At 45.5% G+C, this 23,103-nt stretch overlaps 1 protein-coding gene across 1 annotated transcript in view; it reads left to right on the top strand.

The window, feature by feature from the left end:
- Positions 1–23,103, top strand: part of LOC134948122 (sulfotransferase 1C1-like) — a 129,533-nt gene that overhangs the window by 10,232 nt on the left and 96,198 nt on the right. Inside the window, exons 3-4 of the mRNA XM_063935910.1 lie at positions 5,702–5,799; positions 5,884–6,010. Of these exons, the coding sequence (XP_063791980.1) occupies positions 5,702–5,799; positions 5,884–6,010 (225 nt within the window). The remainder of the gene's footprint in view (positions 1–5,701; positions 5,800–5,883; positions 6,011–23,103) is intronic.

The following is a 23,103-nucleotide window of genomic DNA, read 5'->3' as shown; positions in this document are numbered from 1 at the left end:
TTCGCTGCGCTTCGATCAGGTCAGAAATGCACATACGCATGCAACGCAATGCACAGGCGTGTCGCATGGGTACAAAGCGGATCGTTATTGAGCGATGGGTTTTCCGAAGAATCCATTCTCACAGCGGATCACAAGAAGATTGACAGGAAGAAGGCGTTTGTGGGTGGCAACTGACCGTTTTCTGGGAGTGGTTGGAAAAACGCAGGAGTGTCCAAGCGTTTGCAGTGCGGGTGTCTGACGTCATTTCCGGGCCCGGACAGGCTGAAGTGATTGCAGCGGCTGAGTAAGTTCTGGGCTACTCAGAAACTGCATAAAACTTTTTTGTACCGCTCGGCTGCACATGCGATCGCACACTTGCACAGCTAAAACACACTCCCCTATGGGCGGTGACTATCTGATCGCAGCGCTGCAAAAAAATTGCTAGTGTGCGATCAGGTCTGAATTAGGCCCATGGTTTTGCCCAACTGCTAACAAATTTGCTGCTGCGATCAACTCTGAATTACTCCCTATGTGTATGCGTATTTTCCTGTGGGGGCCATTGTGTATCATTTTCTACTTATTGAGGCCAATGTGTTTTTGTTGTATTTTCCTGTGGGGACCAATATGGGTTTTTTTCATGTGCAATGTGCTTAGGCTGCGCATGCATCTGAGTTGCACCGCACACGTGTCCCATGTGGCGTTTGTACAGAGTCAGACACATACACCAAGTAGTGTATTAGACATGTTAAACATGGCTGTTCAGGTACATGGGGTTGGCATCTCGAGGGTGGGACTAATGGTGGCATCTAAAGACACACAAAGCATGATTGCAGTGCCTGTATACACTGACAGGGGGCGTCTCAGTCCTTGCACAGTCAGATGCATGGATATAGACCAGGGAGGGCTGTGTAGCGGTATTAGCATGCAGACGCAACAGCAGCAAAAGACGCAAAGAGGCCGCAACTGCGTCCAACTCAGAATCGGGCCTTATGAGGAGTGATCCTGCCCTCTTGACAGACTTTACCTCCTCAATAGACCCCGCTTCCATAATATTCCCGGGCTGGTTTTCCAGTGATCAGCTATGTGTATCCAATGGAGACACAAGCTGATCAGAGTGTAAAAATAAAATAAATAAAAAAATCATACTCACCTATCCAGGGAGCGGATGTCCGCTGCTCCGCTGAGCACTGCTGGGCGCCGTAGATGCTGCAGATGGTATGTAGAATGTAGAGGCTGCAGATGGTATGTAGGATGTAGAGGATGCAGATGGTATGTAGGATATAGAGGCTGCAGATGGTATGTAGAGGCTGCAGATGGTATGTAGAGGCTGCAGATGTTATGTAGGATGTAGAGGCTGATGACATGTAGGATGTAGAGGCTGCAGATGACATGTAGGATGTAGAGGCTGCAGATGTTATATAGGATGTACAGACTGCAGATGGAATGTAGGATGTAGAGACTGCAGTTGGTATGTAGGATGTAGAGGCTGCAGATGTTATGTAGGATGTAGAGACTGCAGATGGTATGTAGGATGTAGAAGTTGCAGATGATATGTAGGATGTAGAGGCTGCAGATGGCACGTAGGATGTAGAGGCTGCAGATAATATATAGGATGTACAGATTGCAGATGGAATGTAGGATGAAGAGGCTGCAGATGGTGTGTAGGATGTAGAGGCTGCAGATGGTGTGTAGGATGTAGAGGCTGCAGATGGTATGTAGGATGTAGAGGCTGCAGATGGTATGTAGGATGTAGAGGCTGCAGATGTTATGTAGGACGTAGAGGCTGCAGATGGTATGTAGAATGTAGAAGTTGCAGATGGTATGTAGAATGTAGAGGCTGCAGATGGTATATAGAATGTAGAAGCTGCAGATGGTATGTAGGATGTAGAGGCTGCAGATGTTATGTAGGATGTAGAGGCTGCAGATGGTATGTAGGATGTAGAAGTTGCAGATGGTATGTAGGATGTAGAGGCTGCAGATGGTATGTAGAATGTAGGGGCTGCAGATGGTATGTAGGATGTAGAGGCTACAGATGGTATGTAGGATGTAGAGGCTGCAGATGGTATGTAGACTGTAGAGGCTGCAGATGGTTTATAGGATATAGAGGCTGCAGATGGTATGTAGGATGTAGAGACTGCAGATGGTATGTAGGATGTAGAGGCTGCATATGATATGTAGGATGTAGAGACTGCAGATGGTATGTAGGATGTAGAGGCTGCAGATGGTATATAGGATGCACAGACTGCAGATTGAATGTAGGATGTAGAGGCTGCAGATGGTATATAGGATGTAGAGGCTGCAGATGGTATGTAGAATGTAGAGGCTGCAGATGGTATGTAGGATGTAGAGGCTGCAGATGATATATAGGATGTAGTAGGAGCTGCAGATGGTATGTAGGATGTAGAGGCTGCAGATGGTATGTAAGATGTAGAGGCTGCAGATGGCATGTAGGATGTAGATGCTGCAGATGGTATGTAGGATGTAGAGGCTGCAGATGGTATGTACAATGTAGGGGCTGCAGGTGGTATGTAGGATGTAGAGGCTGCAGATGGTATGTAGGATGTAGAGGCTGCAGATTATATGTAGGATGTAGAGGCTGCATATGTTATGTAGGATGTAGAGGCTGCAGATGGTATGTAGGATGAAGAAGTTGCAGATGGTATGTAGGATGTAGAGGCTACAGATGGTATGTAGAATGTAGGGGCTGCAGATGGTATGTAGGATGTAGCGACTGCAGATTGTATGTAGAATGTAGAGGCTGCAGATGGTATGTAGAATGTAGAGGCTGCAGATGGTATGTAGAATGTAGAGGCTGCAGATGGTATTTAGGATGTAGAGACTGCAGATGGTATGTAGGATGTAGAGGCTGCAGATGGTATGTAGGATGTAGAGGCTGCAGATGGTATGTAGAATGTAGAGGCTGCAGATGGTATGTAGGATGTAGAGGCTGCAGATGATATATAGGATGTAGTAGGAGCTGCAGATGGTATGTAGGATGTAGGGGCTGCAGATGGTATGTAAGATGTAGAGGCTGCAGATGATATATAGGATGTAGTAGGAGCTGCAGATGGTATGTAGGATGTAGAGGCTGCAGATGGTATGTAAGATGTAGAGGCTGCAGATGGCATGTAGGATGTAGAGGCTGCAAATGGTATGTAGGATGTAGAGGCTGCAGATGGTATGTAGGATGTAGAGTCTGCAGATGGTATGTAGGATGTAGAGGCTGCAGATTATATGTAGGATGTAGAGGCTGCAGATGTTATGTAGGATGTAGAGGCTGCAGATGGTATGTAGGATGAAGAAGTTGCAGATGGTATGTAGGATGTAGAGGCTACAGATGGTATGTAGAATGTAGGGGCTGCAGATGGTATATAGGATGTAGAGGCTGCAGATGGTATGTAGGATGTAGCGACTGCAGATTGTATGTAGAATGTAGAGGCTGCAGATGGTATGTAGAATGTAGAGGCTGCAGATGGTATTTAGGATGTAGAGACTGCAGATGGTATGTAGGATGTAGAGGCTGCAGATGGTATGTAGGATGTAGAGGCTGCAGATTGTATGTAGAATGTAGAGGCTGCAGATGGTATGTAGGATGTAGAGTCTGCAGATGATATATAGGATGTAGTAGGAGCTGCAGATGGTATGTAGGATGTAGAGGCTGCAGATGGTATGTAAGATGTAGAGGCTGCAGATGGTATGTAGGATGTAGAGGCTGCAGATGATATATAGGATGTAGTAGGAGCTGCAGATGGTATGTAGGATGTAGAGGCTGCAGATGGTATGTAAGATGTAGAGGCTGCAGATGGCATGTAGGATGTAGAGGCTGCAGATGGTATGTAGGATGTAGAGGCTGCAGATGGTATGTAGGATGTAGAGGCTGCAGATGGTATGTACAATGTAGGGGCTGCAGGTGGTATGTAGGATGTAGAGTCTGCAGATGGTATGTAGGATGTAGAGGCTGCAGATTATATGTAGGATGTAGAGGCTGCAGATGTTATGTAGGATGTAGAGGCTGCAGATGGTATGTAGGATAAAGAAGTAGCAGATGGTATGTAGGATATAGAGGCTGCAGATGGTATGTAGAATGTAGGGGCTGCAGATGGTATATAGGATGTAGAGGCTGCAGATGGTATGTAGGATGTAGCGACTGCAGATGGTATGTAGAATGTAGAGGCTGCAGATGATATTTAGGATGTAGAGACTGCAGATGGTATGTAGGATGTAGAGCAGCGTTTTTCAACCACTGTGCCGCGGCACACTAGTGTGCCGCCAGCAGTTGTCAGGTGTGCCGCAGCCTGCCGGTCACCGGCCACCAGAATTGCCCTGCACAGTGCTCCGCCGCCCGCCGACAGTGCTCCTCCGCCGCACACCAGAGATACCTGGGTCCTCCAGCAGTCATGCACGGCAGCACAGTCAGCTCTCCTGCTGCCCGGTCCGTGACCTATGGTGACGTGCGCATTTCCGCCCGCGCTTGGTGCTGATGTGTGCTACGGACTGCCCTGCACTGCTCATACTACTCCAGCTCGGAAATGCAGTACTTCAGGCTGACATTACAGAGGGGGCTGTGAGTACTATTACATGGGGGGAGGGCAGTGTGTGCGTGTACCATTACTGTGGAAGCTGTTATTACTATTACAGGGGTTAGCAGTGTGTGCCATTTCTGTGGGGGCTGTGAGTGCCATTACAAGGGGGGGGGCAGTGTGTGTGCAATTACTGTAGGGGCCAGTGCGTTTGATTTATACCTGTGGGGGCCAATGTGCTTCATAACTGTTAGGGCCAATGTGTTTAATTACTGTGGGGACCAATGTGCTTATTTGATATCTGTGGGGGTCAATGTTTGTTTTTTTTCCCCGTGGGTAACCGATAGTGTGCCTTGGGAATTTTGAAGTCTTGTTAGGCGTGCCGCGAGTCGAGAAAGGTTGAAAATCACTGATGTAGAGGCTGCAGATGGTATGTAGGATGTACAGGCTGCAGTTGTTATGTGAGATGTAGAGGCTGCAGATGGTATGTAGGAGGTAGAGGCTGCAGATGGAATGTAGGATGTAGAGGCTGCAGATGGTATGTAGGATGTAGAGGCTGCAGATGGTATGTAGGATGTTCAGGCTGCAGATGTTATGTAGGATGTAGTAGGAGCTGCAGATGATATGTATAATGTAGAGGCTGCAGATGGTATATAGGATGTAGCGGCTGCAGATGGTATGTAGACTGTAGAGGCTGCAGATGGTATGTAGGATGAAGAGGCTGCAGATGGTATGTAGGATGAAGAGGCTGCAGATGGTATGTAGGATGTAGAGGCTGCAGATGGTATGTAGACTGTAAAGGCTGCAGATGGTATGTAGGATGTAGAGGCTGCAGATGGTATGTAGGATGTAGAGGCTGCAGATGGTATATAGGATGTAGTAGGAGCTGCAGATGGTATGTAGGATGTAGAGGCTGCAGTTGGTATGTAGGATGTGTAGGCTGCAGATGGTATATAGGATGTAGAGGCTGCAGATGATATGTAGGATGTAGAGGCTGCAGATGGTATGTAGGATGTAGAGGCTGCAGATGGTATGTAGGATGTAGAGACAACAGATGGTATGTAGAATGTAGGAGCTGCAGATTACAGAAGTAATGTGTGTGTATAGTGCAGTCGGCTGTACCAGGTCGGCTCGGAGCCAGCAGTGTCTCCCTCGTGAGTGTTCTGGTGGATAATGTTGTCCCTCTGATCTGATCATTGCAGGTGTAGAAGAGGTGAATGCGATGCCCTCACCCCGGGTGCTGAAGACTCACCTACCCATCCAGCTGGTCCCTCCGTCTTTCTGGAAGCACAACTGCAAGGTATGGGCTATTTGGTGGTTTGGTTAATGTTTGGTCAGAAATGTCATGGATGAGATAATGTGTCGGCATTGTTGTCCCCTCCAGGTGATATACGTGGCCCGGAACGCCCGAGACACTGTGACTTCCTTCTATCACTTCGACAAAATTCTACAGTTTCACCCTGAGCCGGGGTCTTTTGAGAACTATGTGGAACGGTTTATGAAGGGAGACGGTGAGTGGTAGGAGTGGGGCAACGGAGCGGGAGAGGTCTCCGTCTCCTCGTTGTTGGAAATGTATATGTGTACAGGCTTAAGGATGGAGCAGAGTAACCGCACTCACCAGCGGATTCCTTACAACTATGAACAGCCCAGGTGATTAACCAGTGGAGTGGTGTACTGCAGTAATTCTGGATTCAGCTGTACTCACTGTTATACACACTGGTTGGATGGAGAGGAGCTTGAGTGGAGCGGGGTGTTATACAGCTCTCCAGCCAGTGAGTGTATGTATGATGCGATTAGCGGTGCAGGATTACTCTGGAAATGCTCTTGGGCAGGTATAGTATATTGCGGGTTGCACTGGAGCCGAGTGGTACACAGCCATACACGCGCCTTCATTCAGACCTGGAGGCAATCGCTCAGTCGCTCGCAGCGCCCGCATCCTGGCGGTCTGTGCACTTGCACTGGCCATTGTGCGCAACCTTACACATTGCGGCCACATCCCTGCGTATGCAAGGATCTGCGTTCATCTCTGAATAACCCCCACAGTGATAGATGGCGCCGCATATGTGCAGTACTAGGTTCAGCGCCCATCTTGGTTAGGGAATGAAGCCTCCCGGTAGGAAACAACATAGAGTCTGTGCAGTAGCACTTCCAAAACTAGTGATATCATGCAGAGTGTAATGTCACTTTTAGGCTTGAAACACCGGAAAGGACTAGGAATGGAGCTGTGGAATAATGGGGGCATGGCCGGTTCTAGAATGTGTGGTGCCCAGGGCAACAGTTTCCCTTGCCTCCCCCGCCCCCCATTCAAAACAGGGATAGTAAGAGTCAAAAAATATATGAGCGTTGCTTCATGGGGTAAGGGGCGTGGCCACAGAATAGTACCAATTCACATCACATCGCACAATAGTGTCCGTCAGTAACATTACACCACACAGTAGGACCCTTTATACACATTACACCAGGTAGAGCCTGGTACAATACAGGAAAGACAAAAACACAGGAGAAAAAAACTGATTCATGCCCCTTACATTATTTGTCATCTTTCCTCCTTATAGTAATGCCCCTTACACATTATGACACACACCGTAATACCCATTACACATTATTCCACACACGTAATGCCCATTACACATTATGCCACACTCCGTAATGCCCATTACACATTATGCTGCACACCGTAATACTCATTACACATTATGCAATACATTATGCCATACACTGTAATGCCCATTACACATTATGCCAAATACAGTTATGCCCCTGACACCATTTTATGCTCCACACACAATAATGTCCCTTACAAATTATGCCTCACGATAAGGCTTCTAATTACTTTTAAACTACTTGCTCGTTGCCAGGGGTTTCATGTTCATTGTCAGGGGTTTCATGCTTGTTGCCATGGGTCTTATGCTCGTTTCCAGGAATTTCATGCTCGTTGTAAAGCGTTTCCTGCTCATTACCAGGGGTTTCCTGCTCATTGCCAGTGGCCTTGCGCTTGTTACCAAGGGTTTCCTGCTCGTTGCCAGGGGTATCATGCTCATTTGCTGCAGATAACAGGGGACTGTGAGCTATATTGCGAGACCCATTCCACATGTGTGCAGTCCACCCACCATTGGAGTTGTGTGCAGACCATCAGGTTTGTGTAGCAATCTGAATCAGGCCCTCTGCATGAACACAATTGGGACTCAGCCATTGTGCGACTTAAAGTACATGGGTAGTAAAAAAAAAAAAAAGATTAACAACCTATAACACTGACAGCTTGTGACTCAGTGTCAGGCCCCCGAGGGTGTCCTTCCTGGTACAAAAGGGAAGGTGTGAATTTCACTGACCTGATCCAATTAGGATCAAATAGACCTGTGTATAGTATTCAAAAACATATTGGGTATCACATAGTATGGCAGAAGTCACGAGGTTGGTGGAGTCATCAAGTATAAACCAAAGAAGACGACTCTGTTTGTTGGGTCACTCTTTTTATTGAAATGTTATTGTTTCATTAAAACATTTATGTTTTATTGATATGCATTAAAAAGAGGGACGAACATTTACTTTCTCTACTTAAGAGTCTTTTTCCAGTAAAGTTAAAGATTTCAAAGGGCACGCTACAGTACAGTGGGTTATGAAATGATTGCTGCACAGTTTAGAGTAGAGTGATTTCCAATTTGGATAGGATGCTACCCTGTTACTCACAGGATATAAAGGCTGGGTATAATGATTGCAGGAAAGCATGTGTAGTGAAAATAAAGAGGGAAATACAATAGATATTAATTATACAAATACAAATTGGTGAAATTGGTGAAATAAGAGAAATTCGGGGATACTGAAGTATATTTTTCAGTTCCACATGTAAATATCAATCCTATATTGAAATGCAGTATCCACAATTTGCACAAATATTCTGGTACTTTTTAATCATAATCCCAAATAGGTTTAAGTAGTACTTTATAGTAATGTTGCTTTATAGTAATGTTTTGCAGGTATAAAGGATAGATGTGTTAGAATCATATGGCCCAAGACCCACTTCTACTTCCCACCTGTGTGTTTAAGAGGTTGGGGCTGGGCGACCGGCGGGGGTGGCGAGCGCAACATAGCCCCTTGCGGGATCGGTCTGCACCCACGAGTGGGAATAGTCCTTATTAGTCGGCATGCCGACTGTAGGGCTGTTGATCGCTCGGGATCCCGGTGTCGCAATAATTACCGCCGGGATCCCGAGCGCTGGTCACATGACTGGATCCCTTTCTAAGAACAGTGAACAGATGGGTGAGAGTATGGGGCAGTGATGATAGAAATATAGACCATACCTCCCAACATGACCTCTCCAGGAGGACACAATGCTCTGCTCCTGCTCTTCCCTCTTACTGTATGATTACCATCACCTGTGCTGTACCCTAATACTGACCCAGTGCTCATACCTATGTCATACCTCCCAACATGACCTCTCCAGGAGGACACAATGCTCTGCTCCTGCTCTTCCCTCTTACTGTATGATTACCATCACCTGTGCTGTACCCTAATACTGACCCAGTGCTCATACCTATGTCATACCTCCCAACATGCCCTCTCCAGGAGGAAACAATGCTCTGCTCCTGCTCTTCCCTCTTACTGTATGATTACCATCACCTGTGCTGTACCCCAATACTGACCCAGTGCTCATACCTATGTCATACCTCCCAACATGACCCTCTCCAGGAGGACACAATGCTCTGCTCCTGCTCTTCCCTCTTACTGTATGATTACCATCACCTGTGCTGTACCCTAATACTGACCCAGTGCTCATACCTATGTCATACCTCCCAACATGACCCTCTCCAGGAGGGACAGAATGCTCTGCTCCTGGACTTCCCTCTTACTGTATGATTACCATCACCTGTGCTGTACCCTAATACTGACCCAGTGCTCATACCTATGTCATACCTCCCAACATGACCTCTCCAGGAGGACACAATGCTCTGCTCCTGCTCTTCCCTCTTACTGTATGATTACCATCACCTGTGCTGTACCCTAATACTGACCCAGTGCTCATACCTATGTCATACCTCCCAACATGACCTCTCAAGGAGGGACACAATGCTCTGCTCCTGCACTTCCCTCTTACTGTATGATTGCCATCACCTGTGCTGTACCCTAATACTGACCCAGTGCTCATACCTATGTCATACCTCCCAACATGATCTCTCCAGGAGGACACAATGCTCTGCTCCTTCTCTTCCCTCTTACTGTATGATTACCATCACCTGTGCTGTACCCTAATACTGACCCAGTGCTCATACCTGTCATACCTCCCAACATGACCTCTCCAGGAGGACACAATGCTCTGCTCCTGCACTTCCCTCTTACTGTATGATTACCATCACCTGTGCTGTACCCTAATACTGACCCAGTGCTCATACCTATGTCATACCTCCCAACATGACCTCTCCAGGAGGACACAATGCTCTGCTCCTTCTCTTCCCTCTTACTGTATGATTACCATCACCTGTGCTGTAACCTAATACTGACCCAGTGCTCATACCTATGTCATACCTCCCAACATGACCCTCTCCAGGAGGACACAATGCTCTGCTCCTGCTCTTCCCTCTTACTGTATGATTACCATCACCTGTGCTGTACCCTAAAACTGACCCAGTGCTCATACCTATGTCATATCTCCCAACATGACCTCTCCAGGAGGACACAATGCTCTGCTCCTGCTCTTCCTTCTTACTGTATGATTACCATCACCTGTGCTGTACCCTAATACTGACCCAGTGCTCATACCTATGTCATACCTCCCAACATGACCTCTCCAGGAGGACACAATGCTCTGCTCTGCTCCTGCTCTTCCCTCTTACTGTATGATTACCATCACCTGTGCTGTACCCTTGACAATGCTAAATTCCTTTGCCTTATAACAACCCTTTATGAAGCTAAGAACACTGTACGCTGTTTACTTAAGAAGTACCGTAATGGTACGCTAGTTGCGTAACGATCGCTCAGCCGTAGGCGAGACGCTCAAGCGTCACGTTCGCTCACGGCCCAGCGATCACAGGACACGTTATTGGTTATGTCTAGGGTAATGATTCGCTATGGAGTAGCTTACGCTCGAGACCACGAGGAGGTCACCAGCGATGCAGACGCTCACAACACTATACCTTTATGATAAAACCTTATACCAATGAAATACACTGAATACCTTACTGTGAGTACAGGGTGTAAGTGCAACCTTGTGTAACCTGACTAACTACAAAGCTGCTTGAGCGTCACCGATGCTCAAGTGAACACTTATCACTATAGAAAATACACAGATGCTGATTTAGGTTCCAAGGCCTATTAACTGTAATATGTCTAATATACTTGTAAAAGGGGATAACAGTACAAATGATACACTACAATATAACAGAGACTTCCTAACCACAGATCTAAACAATAAATACAAAAAGACAATACTATACTAACCTGAATGCTATACAATACAATGCTATAATACTATGAGAGATATAAGAGTAAAGAAGAGAGAGAGAGATGGAGAGAGAGAGAGAGGAATTGGCTCACAGAAAGACAATGATTACGGAGAGAAACTTACGCACAAAGGGTATGATCGCCTGCGCCTCGATATCCAGCTCCCGGCTATCAGCAGATAACCGTTGATGAGAGAGTGAGAGCTGGATGTGGTCGGCCTGCCTATTTATGCTGCTCACACAATGCAATCTATTGGTCCCTACAGTCTCACTGTCCATTGGACGCAGGAACTCGGCTTCGCATTATAACAAAGGTCACAAGTTGATTCATATCAGTGGCCCTGGTTATGCAAAACAATGGGTGATAACTAACACATTCCTGTCTTCTGGAGGGGGTATTGTTTGGCGAATACAAAACAGAATCCTGTCTGGGTTCTGTTCTATATTCATGATGTCCACTTTCAGTTGAGACAATGACATCTCAGCCCTCATTCTCCTGTATACAAATCCAGCCCCATTTGTAAACACAGGTGTTGACCCTCCTCATTGAGTCTCAAAAGCTCAGTGTAATTAAAGACTATTGTACTCCGTCTGCGGGAAAGATACTGATTTGGAGTACAATTGATCTTCAATTACTATTCCTGTGTTTACCTTATGCATGTGTAGAAATGAGGCCCTCTTAACATGCAAACTATTGTTTGGGGGATCTCTGAGGTCAAAGAGACATTTGAGACCTACTGATGCCTGTCTCCAACTGTTCAGATGCATGACTAAGTAAGGACAAATAATAATAAATAAATGGACATAACTTCTTATGTCCATAACTATTCGCACGAGCAATTAATCTGCTCCAAACCAACACCGGAATATTGCTATTTAAATACTCTTCCGATAGGTACCAAACACCACTGTCTGACTCCTGTTAGACCCTTCGCACAATACAAAGAGGGATTCCTCCGTTCAGGGACATTCTATATTAACCAAACTTTCAGAATCTATCAAAGGGACCATAATCTATAAACTACATTAATTGTGAACATTTGTAACGAATGAGTCGCACGCTACGACTACATAAACTCTACCGTAAATACGCATACCGCGCCTGCGAGTGCACGTTATTGCGGGTATGCGAATCCACGGGAGAGCGCATGCACGCGCAGCGCGGACCAGTGTGCGGTGCAAATATGGCAACGTGCATTGAGACATTTTTCTGACTTTGACAGTCCACCCTTTGGCAGTCAATAATAACTGCCATAAAACATTTAAGGAGAAAAATGTAAGTCAGGGGTTAATTGATTTCCATGGTTGGGTAGGGGAGGAGAGAGGAGAAGGTGTGAAGAGGGTATGACCTAGTGAGATAGCAGAAGCATGTGTGTATGAATCCATGTTTGGGGGGTCATGTATCATCGTGCCGTACGTGTTGTAAATCAAGCTTCGAGGTATTGCGAAGTATACATTTGAATTCCTTCTTATCCTGTGGTACAGGTCTGTGGATGGGCTGTCAAACTTTACCGAGCTCTTTTCGGATTTTGAACAAAATGGGGAGCACATTTTAGTTGATGATACATGAATGGGGGAGGTATGTGGTTGCTGATATCTGTGCCTGTATTCCCTATCGTCTATGTGTGTCATTACCTGGGGGTTGTAGAGATGAAGATAAAGAACACTTACGAAAAATGCAATGATATTCTATGTCAGGGAAATGTACATCTGTTGTTGAAGTTGTGTTCGGTATCTGTTGAGAGTCGTCTTCTTTGCGCTGTTTTGCTCCTTAGGCATGAGCAACAAGCTTTGTCAGTGCCATCAGATTTACAAAAATGTTGGGCTAGCGTGAGTTTAAAAATACTAGGGAAACTGGGGATCCATGGCAAAGTTCATCAAGTGTCCATATTTAAAGTTGTCAAATCTTCTTCTTTGGTGCTTGTCTGTTGTCTGTATAGCGTCTCCTCAACTTCCTCGTCCAAGGGGGTCTTTGTATCTTGGAGAAAAGCAGAAAAACAGGTGAAAGAAACGGACCGTATAATCGCATTTTCATCACATTCTGGTTTCTATCATTGGGTCATAAATCAAATCCAGGTTAATTACGGTTTCCTCACTCCTCAAGCTCATCACTTTTGTACTTTGTTTGCACCTCATTAAAGCCTGCCCGCATCTAAATATCAATCCAATCGATATAATGACACCCAAGATACATAGTAGAAACTTTCCAACATCCATTATGACTCCTTGAGCCCAGTCTCCCAAACCGGAGAACCAATTTCGCGGGTTCAACCATGACACCCAACCAGTCAGCTCATTACCTACAGCAGCAAGGGTGAGATTGTGTTTTCGACGAAATTCCCACTTTAATTGCAGAATATCATCCATCTTTTGGTCTATGACCTCTACCGGATCCTCGGTGCTATTTGTGATATACGTGCAACACTTTATGCCGTACTGTGTTGCCAATGTAACACACTATCCGCCTGTTACTGCTGTAAGGTAATTAAGAACCATCCTATGCTGAACTAGTTCTGTTTTGTAAGCTTGAAGTTCTCCTCCAGTGTATCTAAACGTGTCATCATACATTTCAGTGATATTATCTAACAAATTGGCGAGTGCGGAAATGTATCTATAATTCATCACTCCCCGAGCGGTACAAGTGAAATCTAACGCTACCAGAACCTGAATCCCGGTGGATTCATGGATAAGATCAGAGGCCGGATGCTCTAACCTTTCTGACAGTTGTCTTTTAACTCGGTGCTCGTAATGAGTGTGAGTATAAGGAGCTTGGGCACCACGGTGTATGTCCTTCATTTTGTCATGTGTAACAGTCATCACTTCAGGCAATACTTTTCCAATATAACACAATCCTTCAGAGTTTGGGGCAAGCCATTTGTACGCCTTTCTCCCGCATATGAAATATGCATCATCGGGGAGAACATAAGGGACGGAGAAGGACATGACCATGTTACAAACCTTCCAGGTGAAATCTCCTGACCCTAATTCTTCCATCTGCTTAATGCACGTATCGGTTTGTACGATATGTGCACAGTATCCTGGTGATACCTCTCCAACTCTAGTAATCCTATTTCCTAAGGTATATCGATACCGGAAAGATTTTCCTCTACTGGCTATGTGGCGTACCAGCTCTGTATCTGTAGGCATTCTATCTGCTCTGTGTGAAAAGGTCATGGTAAGGTTGCTCCATGACACTTCCCAATTTCCCGGTTTTCTGGGATTGGAGATGTTAAAACATATGAGGGACCTATCCACATGGTATTGGTGGAGCTTCAAACTAGGAGGGCTGGAGATATTAAACCTCCGGTCCACCGGTCTCCCACCACTTAGCTCAAGTACCTCCCCTAACGTTAAAGGAAATGGTACTAGCCCTGATTTGCTGTGTCCCTGAGGTACTTGAGAGCATACCCAACAATCGGTCTTATTTAACACATTACCCACTAAGGAGTGATAGTCACTCAATGGATGCCGGTCCATATGGATATTAAAACTGGATTGGCATTTCTTTGTTACAGAGCCTACAGATACAACTTTCTTTTTGAACTAACATTCCTTCACAGTTGTTTACAAATAACATGGTTGTTAGATCGTGCCCGGTACTCGCCTTTGCTTGGTGATTGGGTTGCTATTGGAAATTTACACCTCCGTCTCAGTCATCAGGACCTTTCTGGATCCTTTCTCGACCTCACTGGTACTCTCACCGAAACAGACTGCTCTGGTCAACATCATGGTTAACGGGAAAATCCATATCACAGTCTCTTGGGGCAAGTCCATCTTACAGGAGGAGAAAAGAAGAAATTTGTAATGGGGGTATAAGAAAATCAGTTTGAGGGGGAGAGAACTCGTTACGATAATAAGTTCTCTCGTCTTGTTGTTCTTCTTGTTCTGCTGTCCTCTCAAAGGTGTTGTCTCTCAGTCTTCAAAAACGATCATTCTGGTGATGCAATATTCCTTCCTAACCGACGATCTTTCTGTAAGGAGCAAAAATCTGGCATTACCATTGGTCCAACTGAGGGGTGACATACCATCTTTAAATCATGGAAACATGAGTGAGAAGAGAGAGAAAATAAAAAACAAAAGAGATAGAGAACAATTCATGTGCATATATACATTACATAACTCGACAATAACCATCAATAAGAGAAGAGAAACAAAGCATTTTTAAACATTGTCAACATTAAGAAAACATTGTCAGACTATTTGGCTGTCGTATCTACGTGTCTAATGGTTTCCTTGAGCAGTCCCTCCCCACCAGCACTTGCATTTTTCCACTGTCTGTATCTGGCCAGAATACATTGTGGTGGATAGGTCATGCTGGGGTTTGGTAGACTTCTGCAAGGACCAAGCGAATATGCAATGTTTGAATTCTTACCAATAATCGTCAGAGATGGGGATAGAGAGAGAGAGAAAAAACATTTTTTCACAAATACATTTACAACGTTTAACCTGGTCATTCCTGTGTCTTCAGTGAATGACCTCCCAATTTACTAACCATTACCTCAGGCTTACCATCAGTCGTATGATCACCTTTCTTGACTACCTATCATGGGTGTGGCTCAAAATTCTTCCTATGTGATCCCTGCTTATAATTTGGTGTGTCATAACTTTTGCTCATTTTCATGTCTAGGGGTCTAACTTTATGTGGCTGTTACAGTTGCTAGCATAATGCCCTTCTCTTTTGCACAGATCACAAATCCTTAAGTTCCTCCATGTGCCAATGGCCTGGGGTTTTGGTTGATTTGATGCCTCCTCAAACGCTTGGATGCTCATCACCATCAACCGCTTTCCCTGTACCTACCTGATTCCTTGGATACCATGATTATGTCGTTGTCTAGGGAGTTGATATACCTTCTGTGAATCTTTGATCATACAGTTAGATCTTTCCTAGGATCTGGGTAATCAGACATGATTGATCTCAATTCTGTCCGGGACCAGGGATGGCGCATTGCACTGTCCTTGACGGGAATGGTTCCCTGATCGTCAGTCTTCCCATTGGGGACTGTGATCACCCTGGCCAGATCGAGCTCAGTTACATCATCTTGTTTTGGTCTTATAATATGGGGTACATTTGTTTGTGCGTGATATAAAACATTGTACGTACCTGTGGACACGACCTCACCTGACCCTCCGTTAGGGGGTTTGATTATTGCCTTTACCAATTTGGTCGCGTCCACCTGGATGTCTTGTAGGATGGCTTCTGGAAGAGGTGCCGACATCGTTCTGGGCTCACTTTCTTGTTGGTGTCCCTGAGGAAAGTTTAACATGGGGTGCGACTTGCACAGGTTAATAGTTGTACATTCAACAGTATTACAATAATCATGGTTACATTTATTACACTTATCCTTATAATCTATATTACAGTTGCTAAGAGCGTTTTTATTGTTCCACCTTTGTGCTTTTCTCTCCGCAATCAACTCCTCTCTTGCTGCCATATCTCTCCTCTCAAGATAAGAGTCAGAAAAGTCAATAGACTCTTTTTGTAATTCACTTTCCTGTTGCCATAACTGTAAATATTCATAATGTTTATTTTGTCTCTTCGTTGGTTCAACGAGACTTATCCTCCTCCTTAAATTTTGTAACACGTCTGGACTGAAGCTACCTATTCTTGGGAATTTGTCCCTGTCTTGTACAGTCATTCTCTCCCATTCATCACATAAAACTTCACATATCGTGCCGACCCGATGGATCGGTTCTCTGAATCAACCCGAACCGAGGTTGATCGCCCCCTACCTGAACAAATGGCCCCCATAATCTGCAGGCGTTGCCTATTCCTCCTTGAATATCAAGGCTTTCAGCGAACCCTTACAAACAAACCAAGATGTCCTTGGGCAGGCCGGCGGTGGTGGTTTATCAAGTACCCCACTTACTTCTCGCCCACGTTGGCCTGTGCTGCAATCACTGTAGCCAGAGCTGCAGTACCCAACCTAGGGCCCCTGTGAACCTTTATTTACTGGGGCGTGCTGGACCTACCAGTCCCCAGTAAGTATCGGTTGTTGGATAGTTCCCGAGTGACCAGCGAACTTCCCTTCCCAAAAAATAAAAAATTACACAAATCACGTCAGAATGTACAGATAGCGTTTGTGACCACTTTACTCTAATGGTATTAGGTCAGATTACTAACTACTGCACACAATAACGTGCGGTCCAATCGTTCAGTACACGAGCACTACTTGTCATGTACTGAAAGATCAATGGAATCTATGTTTCCGGCTGCGATTCCTTCAGCCAGAGCTTGTATGGCCTATATGGGTTCTGCACCAACACCCCAGGCGTTGTGCCACTGGACTTTTATAGCGGACCTCTTTGTTACCTTATGACCTCCTGGTCTGTTACCTTTACCTTATGACCTCCTGGTCTTGTTACCTTATGACCTCCTGGTCTTGTTACCTTATGGTCCGCTATACTCTAATGCTCAAATATTATTTAACCAGAGATGCCTCCCTAGCCACCGTATATGTCACTTACACGTATGTCCCTTGACGAGTACCCGGCTTTCCTTTTGGTTCCACCTTAAAGTTATATAAACTTTTGTATACAAAACACACTCACTCAACACATGTACACTTTGTTTCTATGTCTATTTCTGCGCAGAAATTTGTCTTTAGCCCAACAGTGTTACCAATTAGGAGCAGGATCTGTTAAACTAAATTTCCGATTTTCCAAAAATAGATTTGCGTTATTTACCGCTTCGCGTTATCTACCGCTGTGCGTTAATTATCGCCTTGCGCTAATTATCGCTTTGCGCTAATTCAACTTTTTCGTGACTTGAGCTACGTGAGCGTAACCGGACGCTACGTTGCGTAATGAACGCTGCGTGCGTCTGCCTTTTGGATTGCGTACGCTAGTCTTTGTTAGCGACACGTGTACGCAATGCAAAGGATCCACCGTAACACAATATATTTATTTATCAATGTAAATGATCCCTGATCATCTACCGCAATCCACACTGACTGCCTTGTATCTCAGACAAACCGTGTGTTGTTCTATACTTTAACTATTACCTCTACTATGAAATAACAGCAAATCTCTTTTTAGCACTTTCTTCTATCAACTATAAAATTTGGCAAACAGGAATAGTGATATACGAAAAATGAAATACACAAGTGAAAAGAAATGCAGGTATGTATGCGTACGCAAGACAAAAGAAAAATAAACAGTTTTAAAAAAGACACAAGCGTTTTGTTCTTACTTCCGGTTACCGGGTTCCTTCAGCACTCTTTATCTAAGCGAAGCAGACGCTTATCCCGCCAGCACTATGAGACAATCTCCCACCCTTTGCTGGGGGATAATGTCTGCTGATCTACCTAGTGCAGATGTGAGAAGTATAGGACGAGCCCGCAATTGACAATGCTAAATTCCTTTGCCTTATAACAACCCTTTATGAAGCTAAGAACACTGTACGCTGTTTACTTAAGAAGTACCGTAATGGTACGCTAGTTGCGTAACGATCGCTCAGCCGTAGGCGAGACGCTCAAGCGTCACGTTCGCTCACGGCCCAGCGATCACAGGACACGTTATTGGTTATGTCTAGGGTAATGATTCGCTATGGCGTAGCTTACGCTCGAGACCACGAGGAGGTCACCAGCGATGCAGACGCTCACAACACTATACCTTTATGATAAAACCTTATACCAATGAAATACACTGAATACCTTACTGTGAGTACAGGGTGTAAGTGCAACCTTGTGTAACCTGACTAACTACAAAGCTGCTTGAGCGTCACCGATGCTCAAGTGAACACTTATCACTATAGAAAATACACAGATGCTGATTTAGGTTCCAAGGCCTATTAACTGTAATATGTCTAATATACTTGTAAAAGGGGATAACAGTACAAATGATACACTACAATATAACAGAGACTTCCTAACCACAGATCTAAACAATAAATACAAAAAGACAATACTATACTAACCTGAATGCTATACAATACAATGCTATAATACTATGAGAGATATAAGAGTAAAGAAGAGAGAGAGAGATGGAGAGAGAGAGAGAGGAATTGGCTCACAGAAAGACAATGATTACGGAGAGAAACTTACGCACAAAGGGTATGATCGCCTGCGCCTCGATATCCAGCTCCCGGCTATCAGCAGATAACCGTTGATGAGAGAGTGAGAGCTGGATGTGGTCGGCCTGCCTATTTATGCTGCTCACACAATGCAATCTATTGGTCCCTACAGTCTCACTGTCCATTGGACGCAGGAACTCGGCTTCGCATTATAACAAAGGTCACAAGTTGATTCATATCAGTGGCCCTGGTTATGCAAAACAATGGGTGATAACTAACACATTCCTGTCTTCTGGAGGGGGTATTGTTTGGCGAATACAAAACAGAATCCTGTCTGGGTTCTGTTCTATATTCATGATGTCCACTTTCAGTTGAGACAATGACATCTCAGCCCTCATTCTCCTGTATACAAATCCAGCCCCATTTGTAAACACAGGTGTTGACCCTCCTCATTGAGTCTCAAAAGCTCAGTGTAATTAAAGACTATTGTACTCCGTCTGCGGGAAAGATACTGATTTGGAGTACAATTGATCTTCAATTACTATTCCTGTGTTTACCTTATGCATGTGTAGAAATGAGGCCCTCTTAACATGCAAACTATTGTTTGGGGGATCTCTGAGGTCAAAGAGACATTTGAGACCTACTGATGCCTGTCTCCAACTGTTCAGATGCATGACTAAGTAAGGACAAATAATAATAAATAAATGGACATAACTTCTTATGTCCATAACTATTCGCACGAGCAATTAATCTGCTCCAAACCAACACCGGAATATTGCTATTTAAATACTCTTCCGATAGGTACCAAACACCACTGTCTGACTCCTGTTAGACCCTTCGCACAATACAAAGAGGGATTCCTCCGTTCAGGGACATTCTATATTAACCAAACTTTCAGAATCTATCAAAGGGACCATAATCTATAAACTACATTAATTGTGAACATTTGTAACGAATGAGTCGCACGCTACGACTACATAAACTCTACCGTAAATACGCATACCGCGCCTGCGAGTGCACGTTATTGCGGGTATGCGAATCCACGGGAGAGCGCATGCACGCGCAGCGCGGACCAGTGTGCGGTGCAAATATGGCAACGTGCATTGAGACATTTTTCTGACTTTGACACCCTAATACTGACCCAGTGCTCATACCTATGTCATATCTCCCAACATGACCTCTCCAGGAGGACACAATGCTCTGCTCCTGCTCTTCCCTCTTACTGTATGATTACCATCACCTGTGCTGTACCCTAATACTGACCCAGTGCTCATACCTATGTCATACCTCCCAACATGACCTCTCCAGGAGGACACAATGCTCTGCTCCTGCTCTTCCCTCTTACTGTATGATTACCATCACCTGTGCTGTACCCTAATACTGACCCAGTGCTCATACCTATGTCATACCTCCCAACATGACCTCTCAAGGAGGGACACAATGCTCTGCTCCTGCACTTCCCTCTTACTGTATGATTGCCATCACCTGTGCTGTACCCTAATACTGACCCAGTGCTCATACCTGTGTCATACCTCCCAACATGACCCTATCCAGGAGGACACAATGCTCTGCTCCTGCTCTTCCCTCTTACTGTATGATTACCATCACCTGTGCTGTACCCTAATACTGACCCAGTGCTCATACCTATGTCATACCTCCCAACATGACCCTCTCCAGGAGGACACAATGCTCTGCTCCTGCTCTTCCTTCTTACTGTATGATTACCATCACCTGTGCTGTACCCTAATACTTACCCAGTGCTCATACCTATGTCATACCTCCCAACATGACCCTCTCCAGGAGGACACAATGCTCTGCTCCTGCTCTTCCCTCTTACTGTATGATTACCATCACCTGTGCTGTACCCCAATACTGACCCAGTGCTCATACCTATGTCATACCTCCCAACATGACCTCTCCAGGAGGACACAATGCTCTGCTCCTGCTCTTCCCTCTTACTGTATGATTACCATCACCTGTGCTGTACCCTAATACTGACCTAGTGCTCATACCTATGTCATACCTCCCAACATGACCTCTCCAGGAGGACACAACGCTCTGCTCCTGCACTGCCCTCTTACTGTATGATTACCATCACCTGTGCTGTACCCTAATACTGACCCAGTGCTCATACCTATGTCATACCTCCCAACATGACCTCTCCAGGAGGACACAATGCTCTGCTCCTGCTCTTCCCTCTTACTGTATGATTACCATCACCTGTGCTGTTCCCTAATACTGACCTAGTGCTCATACCTATGTCATACCTCCCAACATGACCTCTCCAGGAGGACACAATGCTCTGTTCCTGCTCTTCCCTCTTACTGTATGATTACCATCACCTGTGCTGTCCCCTAATACTGACCCAGTGCTCATACCTATGTCATACCTCCCAACATGACCCTCTCCAGGAGGACACAATGCTCTGCTCCTGCACATTCCTCTTACTGTATGATTACCATCACCTGTGCTGTACCCTAATACTGGCCCAGTGTTCATACCTATGTCATACCTCCCAACATGAACTCTTCAGGAGGACACAATGTTCTGTTCCTGCTCTTCCCTCTTACTGTATGATTACCATCACCTGTGCTGTACCCCAATACTGACCCAGTGCTCATACATATGTCATACCTCCCAACATGACCTCTCCAGGAGGACACAATGCTCTGCTCCTGCACTTCCCTCTTACTGTATGATTACCATCACCTGTGCTGTACCCTAATACTGACCCAGTGCTCATACCTATGTCATACCTCCCAACATGACCTCTCCAGGAGGGACACAATGCTCTGCTCCTTCCTGCTCTTCCCTCTTACTGTATGATTACCATCACCTGTGCTGTACCCTAATACTGACCCAGTGCTCATACCTATGTCATACCTCCCAACATGACCCTCTCCAGGAGGACACAATGCTCTGCTCCTGCTCTTCCCTCTTACTGTATGATTACCATCACCTGTGCTGTACCCTAATACTGACCCAGTGCTCATACCTATGTCATACCTCCCAACATGACCCTCTCCAGGAGGACACAATGCTCTGCTTCTGCTCTTCCTTCTTACTGTATGATTACCATCACCTGTGCTGTACCCTAATACTTACCCAGTGCTCATACCTATGTCATACCTCCCAACATGACCCTCTCCAGGAGGACACAATGCTCTGCTCCTGCTCTTCCCTCTTACTGTATGATTACCATCACCTGTGCTGTACCCCAATACTGACCCAGTGCTCATACCTATGTCATACCTCCCAACATGACCTCTCCAGGAGGACACAATGCTCTGCTCCTGCTCTTCCCTCTTACTGTATGATTACCATCACCTGTGCTGTACCATAATACTGACCTAGTGCTCATACCTATGTCATACCTCCCAACATGACCCTCTCCAGGAGGGACAGAATGCTCTGCTCCTGGACTTCCCTCTTACTGTATGATTACCATCACCTGTGCTGTACCCTAATACTGACCCAGTGCTCATACCTATGTCATACCTCCCAACATGACCTCTCCAGGAGGACACAATGCTCTGCTCCTGCTCTTCCCTCTTACTGTATGATTACCATCACCTGTGCTGTACCCTAATACTGACCCAGTGCTCATACCTATGTCATACCTCCCAACATGACCTCTCAAGGAGGGACACAATGCTCTGCTCCTGCACTTCCCTCTTACTGTATGATTGCCATCACCTGTGCTGTACCCTAATACTGACCCAGTGCTCATACCTATGTCATACCTCCCAACATGATCTCTCCAGGAGGACACAATGCTCTGCTCCTTCTCTTCCCTCTTACTGTATGATTACCATCACCTGTGCTGTACCCTAATACTGACCCAGTGCTCATACCTGTCATACCCCCCAACATGACCTCTCCAGGAGGACACAATGCTCTGCTCCTGCACTTCCCTCTTACTGTATGATTACCATCACCTGTGCTGTACCCTAATACTGACCCAGTGCTCATACCTATGTCATACCTCCCAACATGACCTCTCCAGGAGGACACAATGCTCTGCTCCTTCTCTTCCCTCTTACTGTATGATTACCATCACCTGTGCTGTACCCTAATACTTACCCAGTGCTCATACCTATGTCATACCTCCCAACATGACCCTCTCCAGGAGGACACAATGCTCTGCTCCTGCTCTTCC

This window comes from Pseudophryne corroboree, chromosome 8, assembly GCF_028390025.1.
Source record: "Pseudophryne corroboree isolate aPseCor3 chromosome 8, aPseCor3.hap2, whole genome shotgun sequence".
Lineage (NCBI taxonomy): Eukaryota > Metazoa > Chordata > Amphibia > Anura > Myobatrachidae > Pseudophryne > Pseudophryne corroboree.
The sequence above is the reverse complement of the archived record's forward strand: the minus strand, read 5'-3'. Positions and strand labels throughout refer to the sequence as shown.